General features: G+C 33.7%; 1 protein-coding gene and 1 pseudogene across 1 annotated transcript in view; one reads left to right on the top strand and one right to left on the bottom strand.

Moving 5' to 3' along the window:
• Positions 1 to 21,852, top strand: part of LOC133186320 (centrosomal protein of 162 kDa-like) — a 38,429-nt gene that overhangs the window by 15,295 nt on the left and 1,282 nt on the right. Inside the window, exons 19-32 of the mRNA XM_061321555.1 lie at positions 152 to 287; positions 470 to 582; positions 1,009 to 1,253; positions 1,475 to 1,613; positions 1,796 to 1,939; positions 3,291 to 3,452; positions 11,372 to 11,455; positions 14,195 to 14,410; positions 14,891 to 15,116; positions 15,404 to 15,577; positions 15,676 to 15,815; positions 16,118 to 16,225; positions 16,456 to 16,572; positions 21,516 to 21,665. Of these exons, the coding sequence (XP_061177539.1) occupies positions 152 to 287; positions 470 to 582; positions 1,009 to 1,253; positions 1,475 to 1,613; positions 1,796 to 1,939; positions 3,291 to 3,452; positions 11,372 to 11,455; positions 14,195 to 14,410; positions 14,891 to 15,116; positions 15,404 to 15,577; positions 15,676 to 15,815; positions 16,118 to 16,225; positions 16,456 to 16,572; positions 21,516 to 21,665 (2,154 nt within the window). The remainder of the gene's footprint in view (positions 1 to 151; positions 288 to 469; positions 583 to 1,008; positions 1,254 to 1,474; positions 1,614 to 1,795; positions 1,940 to 3,290; positions 3,453 to 11,371; positions 11,456 to 14,194; positions 14,411 to 14,890; positions 15,117 to 15,403; positions 15,578 to 15,675; positions 15,816 to 16,117; positions 16,226 to 16,455; positions 16,573 to 21,515; positions 21,666 to 21,852) is intronic.
• LOC133186329 (uncharacterized) lies at positions 7,613 to 20,424 on the bottom strand (annotated as a pseudogene).

Below are 21,852 nucleotides of genomic sequence, written 5' to 3'. Positions count from 1 at the left end.
ATTTTGTTTAAAACTATTTTTTTTTATTATTATTAGTATGTCACTTGAGTCACTCACTCAACCTATTGCTATCTTAAGATTCTTTTGAAATTATTTTTCTTGTTCGACGTCATTGAAGCCTTTCAGGCTTTTGATTTTTTTTCTGTTGTAGGCCAAATACTCAGAAGATGAACCATCTTTGGCAGCCAGCTGGAAGGGAGATAAATCTGTGGAGGGTTTACCTAATGACTTGGAAGAACTCCAAATCCTGGTGCTGTCAGAAAGAACTGCTAATCAAAAACTCAAAGGTTTTCAAAGACTTAAAAAAAGTGAAATTGTGAATAATGATACATATGGTTAACTATACACTTGCTTAATTTTTTTTTCTTTTTTTTTAAATATAAATTTGCTTTATACAATATTTGCCCCATTTCTAAAGTTAAAATGCACAAACATACAACAGCATAGAATATTTTCTGTGATTTTGCAGAAGACCTTGAGAATTCAGTGAAACATCATGAGAGAGAGATTGAGAAACAGAAACTGAAATATGAAGAGGAAATCCACAGACTCAAACAAGAGAACTACGTCCTGTCTGCCAAGGTTTGTGACGGGAGTAAAATTAAAAATAAAACCTATTTCTGTGCTTTGTGTCCTATCTCCTTGTTATTGTACAGTAAAGTTTTTATGTTCATGTTGTTTCAAGTCTGTTGATTATGGAGGTACTGTTTGCCACCAACATAATAAATGTTTTAAGAGTATTAAAGTCTTTAATGGAGAAAGGGATGGATGCAAGTTGTTTACACCTGAACGACATGGAAATAGCAATCATGGCAATTTGAATGAAACAGAGATTAGCTAAATGATGACATTTTAGATTTTCATGAAGTACTGTTACGGTACCAAGTATTGGTTTATACTGCACCAGTTATTGGTTCAAACTACAACAGTTTACAAATCTAGAAATGTATACACTCTAAGGTCTATGAACTTTTACTTAGAATGTTTCACTATGATTTTTTTTTACAGATACCAGGGGACAAAGATGAGTTAAAGAAACAGGTGATGAATGGTGGAGCTGGTGAAATCAGCACAGAACAACTGGAACGTCTGAAGAAGGACTTACAAGAACAGGAGAATCTGATAGCGGGGTACCAGCAGGAAAACCAGCGATTGTATGACCAGGTCAAGGTCTTACAAAAACAGGCCAAGGTCACAGAAGAGAGGATGTTTGATGAAAACCAGAGACTGCAAACTGAACTTGCAAATCTAAGGTGAAAGGCATAAATAAACTTAAAAAATAATAGTGGTAATCTTAGAAATCCGTACAATTTTCTACCTTCGGATTAATCAGAAATTGTGGTTCTGCGGAATTATGACCATATGAAAAAGTTTGTTTACAATTATATCTTTTTTTCTATATGATTTTTTAAAATAAATGCATAGAGGGTCCTATAAAGAATAAACAATATAAATATAAGATCTATATTAACAGGGAAAAGACTGGTGAAGTTGGAGATGTTTCTCTGACAAAAACCAGAGCCATAAAGCCAGACAAAGCAGCCCCTGATATAAACACAGCCCTGGGGGTGGGGCAGATAGCAGAGTTAGAGGCAGAATTAAGGGAGTACAAGGTTTGTCTACTTCTGATGTCATTGGTCAAAAATCAAGTGATAAGTGTTAAAAATGAAAAGATTTATATTTTTTAAGATGTCTTCCTGTGTTATGAAAATGTAACATTTTAAAGTTGTCTTCAATAAATTTTGAAAAAGAAAAAATGTACAAATTTGAAGCTGTCTTCAATCAATTTAAACAGAGAAGAGAAGCAGCCATGAAACGTGAACTTGAGATCTCACAGAGAACAAAAACAGAGTTAGACAAACAGATGGATAAACTGATCAAGGAAAGAGAACTCTTACAAGAAAAATTAGAAAAGGCTTCATATCCAGAGGATGTCAGAGTAAGCTACAGTTATCTTCCCTTGATTACATTTATGATGGTGTTTTAAGGAATAACCATCTAGTTTTTTTTAATTTTATGATGTGATCAAGCAGTTGACTTGCGCTGTAATTTGCATAAAATAATGCTGAAGGCGTTTATGCATAAAATTTTCTCGCAAGCCAATTTCTTGATCATCATTATAAAACAAAAAAATTGACAGATATTCCTTATATTTACATGATTTCGTAAATTCACTTGCTCGATCCAAGCCCCACCCACTTCTCTCTTGCTCTCTAAGTCTCACACTCCCACCCTGCACATGAACTTTTTTGATGAACCAATAGTTTTATGAAGAAATCAAGTCCTTTATCATTTGTAGTTTTATCTCGAACAAAGAAATTTGAAATGTAAATAATATCAGATAAAGACAACAATATGAAGAAAATCTGTAGATATATACAGAATACAAAATATTATGAATTGTGATATTTTGGCAATATTCAAGCTTTAATTTTACAGTAATTATACCCCGCTCCAAAGGAGAGGGGGGTATACTGTTTTACCCTTGTGTGTCTGTCTGTCTGTAACAACATTTTTGTCACAGTTTTCTTAGCAAGAACTTATCACAGATGCTTGAAATTTTAGCACATACTTTGTTGAGACATGCCAAATGGTGGGATTCATTTTTGTACAAATCTGATGTCAAATTCTTGTTCATCCTACTGAACTTGTGTACATTCACATCAAAGCTGGGGTATTACTAGTGAGCATTTGCTCTCAGACTTCTTGTTTTACTTGAGTTATTTCCCTTAAAATATTGTAGAATATCAGCAAACAAACAAAATTTTATGTAAATGAAATAAGAACGTTATAATATCTCTGCCTTCTTATCTTTTACTGATATTAGTCTGACCCATATGTATTTACTTCTGTGATGCATGTATAAACAGCAAGTTTATTGACAATTTCGTAATATCTGTAATTGTTTTCAAGATCTGAAATATAGCATATAGGTGTCTTAAATAGCATGACAATAATTTTATAATTAATTTCCCAAAACATTGGTGATCATTTATTAGATGTAAGTTGCATCACTAATTTGATACAATTCCATGTTGATTCTTGCTGATATTTTCAGGATTGCTGCTGTGAAAACAGCTTTACCAGAAAAAAATTCAGTACATTTTCCTCTCAAAATAATTTGAAAACAATTTTGTCAAAAAATAGACATTTATGGAAACTCGTAATTTTCCCCGAAAAAAGTGTAGGGTTGGGAATTTTGCTGTAAAAAAATGGGGATGGATGGGTAACCGGAAACACATTTCTTTTAGCCTGGTTATAAATTACATGCATTCCTTACTTTACTGTAGAGGTTAGAAGACAGATATAAAGAGGAGATAGACAGACTTAACAGGAAGTTAAAGTGGTATGCTGAAAACCAGAAAATGTTGGACCAGGACACCAAGAAACTTAAAGCTAAAGAAGAGGAAATTATCAAACTAAAGTCCAGGATACAGGAACTTCAGTCTGAGGTGAGTAGACTAAACTATGTACCAAATTTATCCTGCCCCCCCCCCCCCCCCCCAACACACACTTGGCTATTGGTGGAAGAAGCATAATAGAATAAATTTATATATATATATATATATATATATATATATATATATATATATATATATATATATATATATATATATATATATATTCTGTATGTATATGAAAGGTAATTTGGGATTTTTCCCTCACTATTTATTAGGTCAACAATAAATCAAAGTACTCAGAAGTACAGAGAGCCGGGCTCACTTACATAGTAGTGAACAGTGAACAAAGACCGATTGAATTAAGTCGACTAATTAAGAAATGAATGTAATATTTTTTTCTTTGACCGACGTATCAAAGAAAAAATTGGCCGGAAAACGTCATCAATGCGCGTAGCGCATTGATGAAAACGTTTTCTGTCCAAATTTTTTCTTTGATACGTTGGTCAAAGAAAAAAATATTACTTTCATTTCTTATCATTTAATTATGATTTTAAAATAATTATATGAAATTTTCCTTCAGTTTACTATTAAATTTACGCATCAAAAACAGTGTGTAGGAATATATCACAACAATGTTGCTGAAATTCAAAATGGCTATAGGCCTAAAGAAGAAACAACGTTCTCGATCAAATATTGCCGTGTCACTACCAACCTTTTCTAACAATAATTAACAGTTCTTTAACACAAAAAACTTACCTGTTGTGTTATTAATTTTTTGCTATATCCCAATGGGTATATTTTCCCCGGTAAGCTATCTAGGTTCGTATTTAAAGGGATGCTACTCAGATATCCTAACAACTTTTTCTATAGGTCACAGAAATTTTGGATTTCATTTGCACATCTCTTCATCTGAATTTCAAACTGAACATATAAATATGTATCGCAACCTGTCCATGCTGTAAAATCTGAGAGTCTGTTGCCTACTGTTTAACACTGAAAGAATTCCGTCCTCATTCATGCAGTGTCGTTTTTCTCGATCATTCTATTCCTAAGAAATAACAGATTAACGGCATCTCCCCGCTTTGACAGCATAAAAACATTTCTTCACAGTTCTATTGTTCATACCAGTTATCTCAAAGACAAACATTTAACATAAGTATGCTGATTTCTTTCCTTCTTTCCCATTACTGTATTGTTGTCATGCAGACGATCCGATTTGTTTAGCAAAGGGGGATAATTCAAAAAGAAACGAAAGTAGAAAATAAGTCAGGAACGTAACGGACAAGTTTCGAAATTCAGGAAAATATCTATTATAGAGAAAAAGTATTTAATTGTTCCTTCATGAACTTCTGGAAGCGGGAAATATACATGTAAAGACAGCCAAAGTAGTTCCGGCTGTTAAGTGCAAGCGAACTCCAAATTCTATTGATGCAGTTATCAAAAGAATTTTTTATCCAATCAGAATCAATTATTTTATAGAAATGAAATGATTCGGTTATCCAGATTTATTTTTAGTTGTTTGTTTTCTTTACATCTGAGTAATTTTCACTCACAGTTACACTCCACCTAGCACCTATGTCAGCACACAGTTACACTCCACCTAGCACCTATGTCAGCACACAGTTACACTCCACCTAGCACCTATACCAGCACACAGTTACACTCCACCTAGCACCTATGCCAGCACACAGTTACACTCCACCTAGCACCTATGCCAGCACACAGTTACACTCCACCTAGCACCTATACCAGCACACAGTTACACTCCACCTAGCACCTATGCCAGCACCTACTGAAAATTTCGTACAAACTACTAAATCATTGCCAAATAGCCATGGCATCATTGATTATAGTTATATTTACAGTATTCACTGCAATTCACACAGCCCATGAAAACTAACAACTAACAAATTTACAATATTTCTTTCATTTGAGTTTGCTATGTACTGCCGGACGTTGTATTGTGCTCAAAATAAATGTCACTACGATACCACACTCCACAGAGAAAAACAAAATCACAAAAATATCTCTCTGTAACAAATAGTATAAATTAAAAAAATGTTTAAAAAACTAAATAAATTGTAGTTAGAATTTAACAGCGTAAACAATTTATCACATGTATCGTTTCGGGGTCTTATATACTTCTTACAGAAGTAAATAAACATTGATGCAGCAATATTAAGGTCAAACATTTATGCACAGATGGGTCCTCAGCGGGAAGTTTTGCATCAAAGTGTACATCAGGTCTCATGCTCCCCACATTAGTGTTTGCCTGGTAACAAAACCTTCAATTATTTATAGAATGTGATGCAGACAGGGGGACATGATAAAAACCCTTCGCATATATTAAATTAATAATTAATCAGAGAAGAGGGGAGAAAGTATAGTTACCATATTTTTTTTTTTTTGGAGAATGTCATATTACTTTGTTTAATTTAGTGATTGTATTGTCTCAAAGTTGATTGAGCATACGTACTATATTCTTACTCGCAAATTTGGCGGTGAGGAAGCAGCATTTCCGGTTGAACACTGTAACAAAAGCCGGCTATTGCTGTACGAGCAATGAGCCCGGCTAAAAATGATTTGTTTGATGTACTCCTACCCTTTTTTCCCCCCAGTATTTTAAATTTTATTTTATTTTTTATTTGCTGGGAAAAATACAGGGTGTTTCAACAAACTTGTCCCGACTTTTGATGTCTTTATTTTTGCACAATAATAAAATATTTACACAATTATAACTATTTTATAGCACATTTTCTGGCAATACGATTGTGATATAAACAATATAAAATAATTTCATTATATTTTTTCCATTGAAGTTTTGATTACATCTTTAAAAAATCAGGTTGTCAGGTTTTTTCCTCCAAAAATGGTTCTATGGATGTTTGAACTAATCAACACAAACAGAAAATCTCCCAAATCACCAAGTCTAGTGCATAAGATTTAAAAAGAAAAAAGGAGTACTCATATGAAAACCATCTTTCTAGGAAACAAACTTTTCAAATGATGTCAAAATATATTCCATATAGGACTTCAGTCACAAAATGGGGAAGCTGACTTAAAAACATTGCGGCTTTTTCGAGCACATAAAAAATGTCGTTAAAATGAAAACTGCTGCTGAAGTTCAAACTTTAAAAATGCCTGTCTGAAAAAATAATTGACTCAGCATTACTTCAACTTCTGTATTGATAAAATTGTTTGGGTATGTGGTTTTCATTTTTGCAAAAAATTTCTTACATTGATACTGTCAAACTTTATATTGAAACTGCAAAGCCAGGACATGTTTGCTGAAACACCCTGTAGATTTCCATCATTTTTAAAGTTTAGGTTTTATCATTTCTCAAAAATGTATTTAGATTGAACTTTTTTAAAGCAATGAATTTTAAATCTGTCCAGCTGTCCTGTATATAAACCTGTAAAGAAAACATAATTTAATTTCTAAGTATATCAATGTATAAGGTAATTAAAAAAACTACTAATCTTCCAACTGTGAAAACGGGGGTTTAAAGAACATTAAACAAACATTTTTTTTTGATTGTCAACTAAGAATTAATTAAAAATCACTGAAAAAATGTTAAAATTAATATTAATTTTGTTTTAACTTTATTTGATGTAGGATATGCCAATAGATGATTTATCATATGAGACATCCTAATTTATAAATATTTACATTTGCTGTGTTCTTCTACTAAGGCACCTATAAAATTGGTTTGAGAGCCATTTTTGTGTATACTCACACGTAGAAATATACATGGAGAAACTCACACTAAAGTGACATCACAATGAGGCTACGGAGACGTTAATAAAAATATGACGATATAGGGCAGTGAGAAATTCAAACTTTGAGTATATTTTTGATGCATTTAAACATGTAAAATGTAAATATAAGGAATGTTTTTCAGTTAAGTGTGAATTATTGATGTGCAAATCACACAGACTTGCATGTAGGCATATTATTCATGAAGCGCCAATAACTCACACAAAACTTAAAAACATTCCTTAAATATACTCATCTTTTGTTTTGCATAATCCGATTTGTAAGAAAGTCTTTTTGGTCAAATAATTGATAGTAAATGAAGCACACTTCAAGTTATTGTAAGTTTCTTTTTTTATCAGGATCAAATCATCTCCACAAACACATCTCGTAGCTATAGGCATTGTTTACTTGTCCTGATTATTTTTTTTTTTCAAACCAAAACACATGGTTAAAACCATTATTTACATGTATTTGATTTTCTTCACTTTACAACTGTAACACTCAGCCACAAAGAGGTTGTCTCTAGTGTCTACACATAAACCCCATGGAAGGTATAGATCACAGTTATCAATGTAACGGAGGAACTGTCCGTCCTGATCTAGGATGTGGATACAGTGGTTGTTACTGTCTGCTGTCAGGATCTGACTCTGGCTGTCTGTTGTGATGCCGACTGGATGAAATGATCCCTTGTTAGTAGAGGGATGACCAGTGTATCTAAATCTGAGTTTACCTGCCTGATTAACCACCACCACTGAACTGGCTCCACAGTCAGCTACACAGATATCCAGATTCCCGTTCTCACTGATGTATTTATTGATGTAACCAGATGAATACAGAGGTTTACCTTCACTATCAAACTGAATGGTTTGTTTTTCTGTACAGCCAGAGTAACGGACAACTTTTGATTTTTTATAATCATCACTGTCCATGATAACCAGGAGGTCACCAGAGGAGGTACTACAGACACCATAAGGTCTCCATCCCTGTAGTCTGATCACTTCCTGTATCTGTTCATTTTTCACTATGTTTACAGTTTTTGTATCAGGGTCAGTATAAACTAGATCTCCACTCCTTGTCATTGCTATGTCACATGGTATCTTCCCTGACTTGGTTTGGATTGACTTCAGTAGTTTGCCATGGAGGTTGTAGAGTTTCATGATTTTGTCATCTCCACGTGTCCATATTTCTTCATCACTGAGACAGGCAACACTGTATAGATATTTATACCCAGTGTCTATGGTGGTGATGAGCTCTGGTTCATCAAGGAGTGGTTTGACTGGAGGACAGAATACAGCTTCTGGTGTCTTCATTGTGTAGCCATGTTCGTCTGTTGTAATGGATAATGCTGACAGAGAACCAAACATTTGATGGAGCTGTTCTGTGTTGATCTGATGAGGAGAGAAACTTGGTAACGAAACATTTACTTTAGGAGGTAAACTTCTGAATTCAGCATTCCTGGATTTGTATGCAGAGGTTAGGGAGACATCATTGGAGTCCAGCATTCTCTTCAGATCAAGCATGCTCTGTTTAACATCAGAAGTAATCTGTTTAATATCTTTTTCCTGTTTATTTAGAGCAGCCAGGTGTTTAGTTTTCATCTCATCAATTTCAGATTTTTGTTTGTTGACAATGATGTTAATTTCTCTGTGCCAGTCTTCTCCTAGTTTGGTGACAGCTGTTGTCAGTTTCTCATAATGTTTTTCCAGGCCTGTTTTTTCTCTTTGTATTTCTGCTGAAATTTCTTCATATTTAGGACATATTGAATTTAACAGTTCGTCAGCATCTTCTTCTATAGCCTCTTGCTTGGATTTAATTACGTCCAGTAAATTCAATAAATTATGTCCTTTATGAAAACTGGATGTTTAAGACAGAGTGAACAAACAGGAAGGTCACATTCCTTACAGTGAAGTTCACACAGTTTTCCAACATGGGTCTGACATCTTGGATATTTAGGTGTAGTTCCCTTTTGTTTGTATGGCACCACTTTATGTTCTTTAGATAAATCAGAGAGATGCTCCCCTACACAGGCTTTACAGAGTTTGACATGACAAAAGTCACAGTACATTGGAGGAACAGGTGTCTCACACAGGTCACAGCGCAGGACATCTTGGGCGCTGTAACGAGGGTCCATTGGGAAAGTTAAGGAAACTGTTTACCTAGGAAAAAAAATCAATCAGTGAATTTTACTATTCAGAGAAAACTACAAAACTACATGTATTTGCATCTAAGATCAAGTGAAATAAGATTGTGTTCTATGATAGAATTTAAGTAAAGAACTCCTAGTACTGGAAAATCCCCAGAAACATGACCACTCATACACTGGAGGTGTAAGTTGGAGGAACCTCCCTCCCCCCCCCCCCCCACACTCCCACACACACACACACATTTCTCTTACAAAAATCAAAAGGAATTTATTCATTTGTCAACAATAATTGAATATTATGTATAAATAATGTCATTTGAAGATAAATACATCTAATATGAGCTGATTACTTCTGTAAAACATGTTTATAATGAATTGACATTTACAGCAAAGTGATTTTCATTCCTCACAGCTTTAAAATCTTTTATGAAGGGAACTGATATAATGAATTACATTTACAAAGGAAACGAAAATCATTCATCATTAGCACTTCATTCATTTATAAACATGGGTATTTGATTATTTAACGGCTGCGGCATAATAACTGAAAACATCTACAGTTATATTATAAGAACTTGTGGACAATTTAATAAATAATTAATGTATATGTGATTTGCAAAAAAAAAACCAAACTTTAAGCATAAATAAATTTCAAAACAAGACAACATAAAAAATGAAAGAAAAATTAGCAACATTTGAAAGAATATACATCAAAGAAAAAGGAAAATAAAGCCCTTGATTACATCTATTACAGTATACATGTATGAGCATTCTAAAGAATCTCAAAAAAAAAAAAAGAAGAAAAAATATGCAAACTCCGGACAATATGAAAGGAGTAAAACACTTTGACTTCATGGCATTTTAAAGAAAATGCATCTGATCAAAAGAAAAGTGAAAATAAAACCCTTACTTACTATTGACAGGTAGTTTTTACAACATGGCTGTCAGTTGTTTACCTGGGTTATATTTAAATCCAGTCTCTCCAGAAAAAAAATAGATTTAAATGACTGAAGGTAAAGGTCAATGTTCATAATAATTTACACTACACGATCCATTTAAAAATTTATGTTTCACAAAGATACTAAGAATTAAATTTTAATTTACCAGTGCCATTTGATTGATTATCCTGCAATATCTGGATTTAATTTTTGCATAAATTTTTTATCAAAGTGAATTGGAACTTTTATATTACCCTTAATGGCGGTAAGATGTGGTTTCATCTGAAGTCCAGGTCCCTTTTCTTCAGAGCCATTTAGTACATGAAATACATGTAGAAACTTTGCTACTGTAGAACTACGTCTGTTTCCATCCTTGACAATCTAATTTTTTTTTAAAGGTTTGCATGCACAACTTAATATGTTAACTTAGTTATAATTATCTTATATATATGTGTGAAGTAACATTTATATTTTCAAAGCCATAAGCATGGATTCCCTCTAGAAAAATAAATTGAGATCATTATTATGTTCCTTTTGATGAGAAAAGATGGAGCTTTTACATTTCACATGCCTATTACCTGTGACAAGACTTTTCTCAACATACTATGACTTTTGACTCCGTTACAATGACCTTCATGTTTGACCTACTTTTCAAAATTGTCACATTATTGAAAACTTTTGAATTGGTGAAGATGAGGCTTTCATATATAACATGTACTTAACCTGTGATAAGATCTTTCAAAATATTATATGATTTTTGAACCAGGTGACATTGATCTTCTTAAATCCCCCCCCCCCCTTCCTCAAAAAAAAAAAAAAAAACAAACAAACAAACAAAAAACAAAAAAAACAAAAAACAAACAAAAAAAAAAAACAGGATCTAGACCCAAGGTTAACAATCAAGAAAACCCATCAAGAAGATGGGTTAACCTTAAATTGGCAACAATTTATGAGTGTTTAATGAAATCAAAGGGTCACAGGATATTTAACAGTGATTTGTTTGATGAATTAGCAAGACATTTAGTATCGTTGTATAAAGGGACGAATGCATTTCATCTAAATTAGATTCTGTCATAATTAAGTATGGCATGGACTCATCAGGTAACTCTGATTAATACATTTATATTTACAGACTGGTAAAAGATTGGAAGAAAATAAAATGAGAAGTACCGAGAGAGCCAAGGATGCCAAAAAAATCCAGGATCTTCAAAGACAGGTGACTTTCATGCTTTTTAGCTCACCTAAGCAAAATGCTCAAGGTAGTTTTTCTAAAATACGAACCCTATGGACCAGGGTTGTTCTGCAATTGTGGGAATATTTTTATGCCCCCGTATTGAAGATTTGGGGGTATATAGTTTTTGCCTTGTCCATCCATCTGTTTGTCTGTTTATCTGCAAAAACTTTAACATTGCTTATAACTTTTGATTGGTTGGAGCTATGGCTTTCATATTATTTCACATGTGTATTCCTTGTGACAAGACCTTTCTTTGGGTACCATCATATTTGACCTTTTGACCTTGACCTTGGAGTTTGACCCAGTTTTACAAAATTTTACCCAACTTTAACCTTGGCCATAACTTTTGAACGGTTGGTGCTAGGGCTTTCATTCTTCACATATGCAATCCTTGTGACAAGACCTTCCTTTGGATACCAATAACTTTGACCCTTTAACTTTGACCTACGAGTTTGACCTACTTTTGAAAAAGTTTAACATTGGCTATAACTTTTGAAGGGTTAATGCTAGGGCTTTCATTCTTCATCTGTGTAATTCTTGTGACAAGACCTTCTTATGGATATCAACAACTTTGACCCTTTGACCTTTGACCTACGAGTTTGACCTACTTTGAAAAACTTTAACGTTGGATATAACTTTTGTATGGTTAATGCTAGGGCTTTCATACTTCACATGTGTAATCCTTGTGACAAGACCTTCCTAGGGATACCAACAACTTTGACACTTTGACCTTTGACCTACGAGTTTGACCTACCTTTGAAAAACTTTAACATTGGCTATAACTTATGAATGGTTAATGCTAGGGCTTTCATACTTCACATGTGTAATCCTTGTGACAAAACTGTTCTTTCGATACCAACAACTTTGACCCTTTGACCTTTGACCTATGAGTTTGACCTACTTTGAAAAAAACTTTAACATTGGCCATATCTTTTGAACGGTTAGTACTAGGGCTTTCATACTTCACATGTGTAATCCTTGTGACAAAACCGTTCTTTGGATACCAACAACTTTGACCCTTTGACATTGACCTTGGAGTTTGACCTACTTTTAGAAAACTTTAACCTTGGCCACAACTTTTTAACAGTTGGTGCTTTGGCTTTCATTCTTCACATGTGTAATCCTTGTGACAAGCCCTTCCTTTAGATACCAACAATTGTGGACCATTGACCTTAACCTTGGAGTTTGACCTACTTTTGAAAAACTTTAACCTTGGCCATATCTTTTAAACAGTTGGTGCTAGGGATTTCATATTTTCGTGTGTATTTCTTGTGAGAAGGCCTTTCCATTAATTTTGACCATTTGACCTTGACCTTGATATTTGTCTTACTTTTGAAAAACTAACATTTCCATATCTTTTCAATGGTTGCTGCTAGGGCTTTCACATTTTTACGGGTATATTCCTCAGTACAAGACCTTACTTTGGGTACCAGCCTATTTGATTTGCATATGAGAAAGTTTAACCTTCGCTATAAGTTGCCATACGAGGGCATCAGTGTTTCACAAACACATCTTGTTTTTTAATGAATATATGTAGAATTCATACATTCTCTTTAAATTGCTTTTTGTAAAGCAGTAGGTCCTAAAGGGTCATACAATTATAGAAATACGTATATTAACTTAAACTGGTGTAAATTTGAATTTACTAAAATCATCAAATGGTAGGGTCCCAGTAAAGGGTTTATGTTTTGTCTTAACAATAGGGCAATGTTATCACACTAATACATGTCAAACATTTTTGTGTTAGGTACATATAGACTGAGATTTTTCTCAGATTTTACAATCTGAAGCCAGGTTTGATAACAATAAGAAGCGTAGAGAAGCTCAGTTAATATTGAATGACTAGTAATTATTCATTCTTAAGGGAAGCATTTAATTGAGTTTTCCTGCATCTGTATATCATAGTATAAAATTTGAAAAAGAGGGCCTTCTTAAATTGCTTTTTGTAAAGCAATAGGTCCACAATAAGTCATATTAAAATTATAGAAACATGATATTCACTCACTTTAGATCTGAATTTTTTTAAATCATGACCCTAGGGAAAGGGTATGGTCAGAGTAAATGGTTTGAGTTTTGTGTAGACCTTTTAAAATTATAAAAGTAGGGGTATATAAGTCACATTTATAAATGATTTCCATGTTTGGAACATGAAGATTGAGATTTTTTTCAGATTGCCATCTGAAGCCATGTTTAACCACGAAAAAGAACCTAAGAGATAAAATTATAATCCTATATTCTTCACAAGAAGCTTTTAATTGAATATTTCTATGTCTGTCTACCAACCTTTAAAATTTGAAGAAGAGGGTCACAGAAGATGACATTTTTTATATTGAAAAATATAAAGAAAATTAATTCTTGAAGAAAGTAGGAGAGCAAATGTTACATCTTTTAGCTGATATGCAAGGTTGAAAGAATTCCTGTGTGATGTAGATTCAACTTCATTCACAGTACTGCTTCAGAAACTAGGTTTGGGGTCAGAAACTTTAGTTGGATGCACAAATCGGGATCAAAATTGTAAAAGGATAAATACTGACATTTGCAATAAGAACTCTAATTTTACATATGAATTATTCCTTTGTCAGAAAACAGAATAATTTGACTTTTTTTTATTTCAAGATCTAAAATTCACAATCTGCTTAGATATCAAATGTAATATTTTGAAAGATGTTCATCATTAATTAAGAAAATTGTAAATCTAAATTAGCTTTCTTAAATATGTAGGTCAAGGAGATGGAACAGATAATGAAGAGACGACATCCTAACTCTCTGCCCTCCTTAATGATGACAGCTGCAGTGATCCCAGAAGATCAGAAAGAGTCCCCCATAGTAACAGTGCTGGAGGGGCGTGTCCGGAAACTAGAACAGGAACTGGAGAGTAGAGATAAAGAGGAGGAGAAGATGTTGAGGGCGGTGGAGCAAAAGTACAACAATATTAAGGTCAGGACCTTTATGTAGATGTGCAACTTGTATTTTCGCTTAGCATTATATGGTCATCTTCACAATATCAGGGGTTCTGTGTGAACTTGTTGTTGTTGGACCCCCAACTTCATTCATAAGCTGACTGCAGTGACGTCTTTTGGGAAAATTACAAACGTTTTTCTCACCTATTCACCGATCACATTAAGCCTTTCTGATGTTAAACAACTACATGTAGTTACATGTGCATTTGAGGTGTCAACTGATTCCTCTCTTTTTCAATACCTGTCTAATTTGATTGGTGCTTCTCATTGAGAGAAGCTAGCCCAAGAAAAGCCAAATGAAATTTAACAGTGGTTGAGAACAAGCTGATATTGTGAGGATGTATATACATTGGTATGGTGGCATGCCATATGTCATGTGTGAAATACGACTCTCCAAAATATATAATGTATAACTAGTTTATGGTTTCTATATTATTAATGTTTTTTTATTTGACAGCTGAAGTATGAGGATAGAATCCATGACCTGGAGACTCAGCTGGCAGCTTACAAGAGGACGGACGATCAGAACCTTAAGTCCTATGAACATCCTCACACTCATGCTGTAGCCCTCCAGCAGGAACTAGATGCTACCAGGGACAGGTATAAAAAGCAGGTTGCAGATCTAGAGGAGCAGGTATCTCAACTTAACTCACAGCTACAGAAGGCACAGAAAGGCCAGGGAGGTAAAATATTGTTTACAGTGTTTACATACTGAAGTTAGGTTTCTCAATTTTCAAGTGAATTTAACTACATATTTTCTGTTCATTTGTCTTTACTTCTTGATTGGCCAATAAATTTGTAGTGAACCTATTTTTAAAAACTTTTATTTTACATGATTTTTGAAAAAAAAAATATCTTTGGACCATATGCTTTGTTTCATGAAGAAAACTTCCTTTACACACTTTGTTTAACTCTTATATCAGGCCCAAGAAGACGAAATTTTAAATTAGGTATCAATATTTTTCTCCAGTTCCAAAAAGTGAGATTCAGGCTTCAAAGGAGAAGGAGATAGAACTGAGCAGCAAACTTCAGCTTCTACAATTAGAACTGAACAGCAAGAACCATGATCTTCAGGTTCTACACAAGTCTCTAGAGAGACTCCGAAAGGAAAAACAAAATACACTAGTCAATGGTCTATCTATAGGTAGGAAGCAAAATATACTCAAAACTGTTTAATTTTTTTGTGACTCTTTCCAGTTTTTGCATTTTTAAAAGTTTATACGTTGAAATGTTTGCGTGTAGATAAAAAAGGCAAGAGAGACAAGGAAGATATGAACACAGACATAGAAAAACCACATCCTCAAAAGCTTGAAAGTGAACCCTGTAGCCATAGTGCTGAGATCTGCAGACTAGCCGATGAAAATGAAGCTCTTAGAGCTAAGGTAAAATTAAATAAAGACAATTAATTCTTGATCCTGATTATTTTTTCATATGAATGTTTAGGTCTCAAAGACCTTCTCCCAAGAAAAAGGAATTTCGGTGTCTATCTTATTAATATGTGTTTGAGATTTTTTTTCATCTCAGATCTGTTTTATTATGCAGTGCATTGTTCCAATTTTTATTTTAAGATTGATGTTACAACTTGACTTAAAATAAAGGAAACTGCAATGTCTATGTCTGCTTACATATGTCACAATTATCGAGACATTAGTAACAGTTTATTACATGTCACATGATTTTGTAGATGGATGAATTACAGCTTGAAGCAGAACATAGTAGACTCAAAGTGCACAAAGTTCAAGCTGAACATGAAGCCTATATTCGCAAGAGTCGAGAAAATTATGAAGAAAAGGTAACTCTACACAAAGAGGCTGACCTTTTTAGTCTGAATACAAAATGTAGCACTTTAATATTATCTTATTCTTATTAAGAGGGAAAAACATACCATTGTAGTAGCTTTGAATATAAAATTGTCCAGAAATTAGTTGTGTAAAATTTTTGGATTTTTCAACCTAAGTTGTAGACTCAATATGAAGATGAAATCAATTTACTTTTCACTAATTATCTCCTTCTTGATTTTAGATCGAGGCTCTATGTCAGTCCCACCAGAAGGAGCTACAACAGATGCTGGCAGAACAAGCATTAGAACTGTCTGCTTCTAAAACAGCTCAGCTCCACAGTAAAGTCAATGCTCAGGAGGTAATAATTCTGAAGTATAAACAGCTCAGCTACACAGTAAAATAAATGCTCAGGGGGTAATTCTAGTATAATATAAACAGCTTAGCCCCAAGGGTTTGAAGGATCCCACGAAACGATAAAATTGTATCACAAAATGCAAAGGATGCGACAAAATAAACTTTTGAAACAAGCATTTTTATGCCCCCGGATCGAAAGATCCCGGGGGTATATTGTTTTTGTCCTGTCTGTCTTTTTGTCTGTTTATCTGTTTGTCTGTTTGTCCGTTTGTCTGTTTGTCTGTCTCTCTGTTGTCAAATTTAACCTTGCCCATAACTTTTGATTGGTTGGAGCTATGACTTTCATATTTCACATGTGTATTCCTTGTGACAAGATCTTTCTTTGGGTACCATCATATTTGACCTTTTGACCTTGACCTTGGAGTTTGACCCACTTTTGCAAAATTTTATGAGACTTTAACCTTGGCCATTACTTCTGAACAGTTGGTGCTTAGGGTTTCAAACTTCACATGTGTATTCTTTGTGACTAGGCCTTCTTTTGGATACCAACAACTTTGACCTTTTGACCTTGACCTAGGAGTTTGACCTACTTTTGAAAAACTTTAACCTTGGCCATATCTTTTGAACAGTTGGTGCTTAGGGTTTCAAACTTCACATGTGTATTCCTTGTGACAAGACCTTCCTCTGGATATCAACCACTTTGACCCTTTGACCTTGACCTAGGAGTTTGACCTACTTTTGAAAAACTTTAACCTTGGCCATAACTTTTGAACAGTTGGTGCTTAGGGTTTCAAACTTCACATGTGTATTCCTTGTGACAAGACCTTCCTCTGGATATCAACCACCACTTTGACCCTTTGACCTTGACCTAGGAGTTTGACCTACTTTTGAAAAACTTTAACCTTGGCCATAACTTTTGAATGGTTGATGCTAGGGCTTTCATACTTCAAATATGTAATCCTTGTGACAAGACCTTCCTTTGGATACCAACCACTTTGACCCTTTGACCTTGACCTAGGAGTTTGACCTACTTTTGAAAAACTTTAACCTTGGCCATAACTTTTGAATGGTTGGTGCTAGGGCTTTCATACTTCACATATGTAATCCTTGTGACAAGATCTTCCTTTGGATACCAACCACTTTGACATTGACCTTGACGTTTGACTTTTATTTTAAAAACTTTAACCTTCGCCATGACTTTTGAACAGTTGTATATAGGTCTTTCAAATTTCACAGGTGTATTCCTCGAGACAAGACCTTTCTTTGGGTATCAACATTTTTTATCTTTTGGCCTGGATTTTGACTTGCATTTGAAGAAACTTTAACCTTCGCCTTAAGCTGCCATACGGGGGCATCAGTGTTTCACAAACACATCTTTTTCTTTTCATTACAAGAATGGTCAACATCCAATCTACAACTTTATGTAATTATGTTTTACTTTAATAAAAGTGGTTATTTACAAAGTTCGAATCTGTTTTCAAAGTCAGGGGTCATCACAATTTTTTGAATCTCCGTTCGATAATGAGGACACCCACTTTTTTACTTACTTTATACATAGTCAGCGCATGTTTTTCTATTGTTCTACGTTTAACAGTAGTTGTATATTTATACCCCTGCTCCGAAGGAGAGGGGGTATACTGTTTTACCCTTGTGTGTCTGTCTGTCCGTAACAAATTCTGGTCGAAGTTTTCTCAGCAACTACTCATCGCAGATGCTTGAAATTTTAGCAATCTTTGTTTAGGCATACCATATGGTGGGATTCATTTTTGTACTAATCCGATGTCAACTTCCTGTTTATCCGTGCATCTGTCCGTACCATACATAACAAACTTTGGTCGCAGTTTTCTCAGGAACTACTCATTGCAGATGCTTGACATTTTAACACACTCTTTGTTTAGGCATGCCATATGTTGGGATTCATCATTTTTGTACGAATCTGATGTAAACTTCCTGTTTATCTGTGCGTCTAACCGTACCATGCATAACAAACTTTGGTCACAGTTTTCTCAGCAACTACTCATCCCAGGTGCTTGAAATTTTAACACACTCATGTTTAAGCATGCCATATGTTGGGATTCATCATTTTTGTACGAATTTGATGTCAACTTCCTGTTTATCCATGCGTCTCTCCATACCATACATAACAAATTTTGGTCGTAGTTTTCTCAGCCACTACTCATCGCAGATGCTTGAAATTTTAGCACAATCTTTGTTTAGGCATGTCATATGGTGGGATTCATTTTTTTTTATCTGATGTAAACTTACAGTTTATCCGTGCATCTCTCAGTACCATACATAACAAATTTTGGTCATAGTTTTCTCAGCAACTACTCATCAGGGATGGGGTAATTGTAATCGAGTAATCATAATCGATTGTAATTATTACTGTTTTTCAAGTAATCGACAGTAATCTGTAATCGAAGAGATTTTCGATCACTTGTAATCGTAATTTAATCGATTACAGCTAAAATTTTCAATGTAATTATAATTACTTTTTCGATTACTTTCGATTATTTATACATAAATGGATGTTATTTTAGAGAATTATTTCCAGTCAGTCACACATAAATATCAAATATAAACCACCTAGTGTAATATTTGGATTTCCTAACATTTCTTATCATAAGTTTAATAATGTTCTCAATAAAATTTGCATTATAGACCTACTGGTCTAGTTTAAATAATTCAGAAGTGTATTTCAACCATTTATTAATAAAATGTACAGATTTTTTGTGTGCATTTTACATGTACATTTGACCCACTGTCCTCTTGCTGCATGTCCTTTTTCATATTTCAGATGTTGAAAAACTTTGTCTTGTAATAGAAAATTATAAATAGCAAAAACAGATTTAAGTGCTGTATAAAATATAAATAATTTGGTAAATAAACTACATTGTACTCGAAAAAAGAAGAAGATGGAAATACTTATTCATACCTGAAAATGTTTAAACAACTTCAAACTTGTGTTTTAGTAACTTTAAAATTTGAAAAATCATTCTCATGTTTTCATTTAAAATTGTAAGGTTGCTTTTAAATCAGTGAGAGCTAGGTTATGAGTGTCTGTAAGAGAGAGAGTAAGTGTCACTGTGTTTGCTTATCTTAATTGGCTAATTAATTGACTGAGACATATCCCTGATAGCAGATAATGAGGTGTAAACTGTGAACTACCTAGTGTTTAACTTTCCCCATTCCATTGAAGACAAACAATATTATTAAAAAAATTAATAGCTCTCAAAACACTTATTTATTTCAATACAGAATGAAATTGTGCTACATGTATTAGTTAAATTACTTAAAGACACATTTAATTTACATGTTTATTACTAAGAGTTCATTTTAATTTACTTATTTTTTTGAAAAAAGACACGTACAGGAATTTTTATGTGCACTGTCAACATACGGGCAGCCCAAAAACTTCTAATGAATAATTCACAATAAAATATTGAATAATTTTTTCAACAAGTCAATAAATATGGAGGTTTGGATCCAAGGTTGAAAGGAATAATTAATTCCTTGGCATATTTTATTGTAGGAATCATGTCTCCACGTTCCATTGGAGAGAATCCCTCATTTGGGCATTTAGTGAGAATGTTAGCCAGAATAAAATCTTAAAAGGATCTGCACTGAAATTGCAGGAACACAAACTTCAGTGGATAACATCAACATTTACCATTTAAATATTGCTTTGATATTTGAAGGGATAAAAACTTAAAAGTAATTGATTATTAATCAATTACATCTTCCAAAGTAATCGATTACAATCGATTACAGGAAAAAAATGAGTGTAATCAATTAACAATCGATTACACAAAATTCCTCTAAGTAATCGATTATTAATCGATTACATTTTACAGTAATCGTGCCCATCCCTGCTACTCATGGCAGGTGCTTGAAATCTTAACACAATATTTGTTTAGGCATGCCATATGTTGGGATTCATTTTTTACTAATCCAATGTCAACTTCCTGATTATCACTGAGTTTGTCCATAACTGAACTTGTGTATTCACATCAGAGCAGGGGTATTATCCGTGAGCATTGGGTCACAGACTTCTTGTTGCATAAATAATAATGTGTCAAAAGGAGATTAATAGACAAACATGCACTCATGGTTAAAAAGAGAAAAAACTGCTTCTTACATTCGCTCTCCGTGTTGTAACCAAGGATTGTGACATGTTGAATATAATTCACCATGTGATTTCTTACCTCAGGTAACTTTGTGAATACTAAATTCCGTCGTGTGACTTGTAAGGTAGCATGTTTTGTGCTAACTAGGACATTGTGTTCGAACACATTAAGTAATCTGGCATTGATATAAAATCTGCTTTAATTACATTGACGTGCTCATATTGTTAATTTCGTTTTGAAACCTTTGTCAGAAGTGTATTTGAGCCATACATAATGGACAGGGAGCTTGGAAAGAGTCATCATGTTCTTTTTTCAAACATGTCATTGTTATTTATAAAGTCTAATCTTAGACCCATTCTCACAATGTTAGCTCCACCTCTCATGCATATCTGATGTTCAATCAAGGGCAAGTAAGTGTAAATTCACTATATTTGGAAAGCAGTAAGGACAAAAAACATTGAATCATTTTATTGTATCACAGTCTAAAATTATTTTAAGATTTAAATTTGGTTCCAAATTGACAGGATTCTTTCATAAACATACAAAAGTGAAATAAGGTTTAGATATAAAAGCAAAAGAAGCAACTGAAAAAGACCCCAAAACGGGCATTAAGTGCAGTCATCCTTTATCCCACAAAATGATAAATTTTTATTTAACAATATCATTTTTCTTCTTTGGCCACAAAATCAAATCCCTTCAAATCAAATATTGTTTTCCTCATGCAACTAAAATTTGATCCCTTCTTAATGTGATTTTACAGTATAATGGTGAAGATAGAACTAGAAAACATAATGTGTACATGATTGTCCTTTGTCTACAGGTGATGATCCAGCATCTGAGGGAACAGTTATCTGCAGCTCAGGTAGAACTAGAACAGTTGTCTGTACTTAAGATTAAGGAGGCCAGTCACATGACACGTATAGAGAAGTTACAGGAGGAACTCAGGGATGCCAAAAAGTACCACTCTCCTGTAAGTGTAATGTAAAAAGTACCACTCTCCTGTAAGTGTAGTGTAGAAAGTACCAATTTCCTGTAAGTATATAGTAAAAAATATCTCCTGTAAGTGTATCATAAAAAGTACCACTCTCCTGTATTTTGAGAAAATAATTTAGGGACATGTCAGTAATTTTCCATAGATTATAAACTTTTATTAGTAG

Source organism: Saccostrea echinata, unplaced genomic scaffold, assembly GCF_033153115.1.
Source record: "Saccostrea echinata isolate AGI-Se365-2 ecotype Australia unplaced genomic scaffold, CSIRO_AGI_Sech_v1 ptg000013l, whole genome shotgun sequence".
In the NCBI taxonomy this organism is placed as follows: Eukaryota; Metazoa; Mollusca; class Bivalvia; order Ostreida; family Ostreidae; genus Saccostrea; species Saccostrea echinata.
This window is presented reverse-complemented; position numbering and strand designations above follow the sequence as displayed.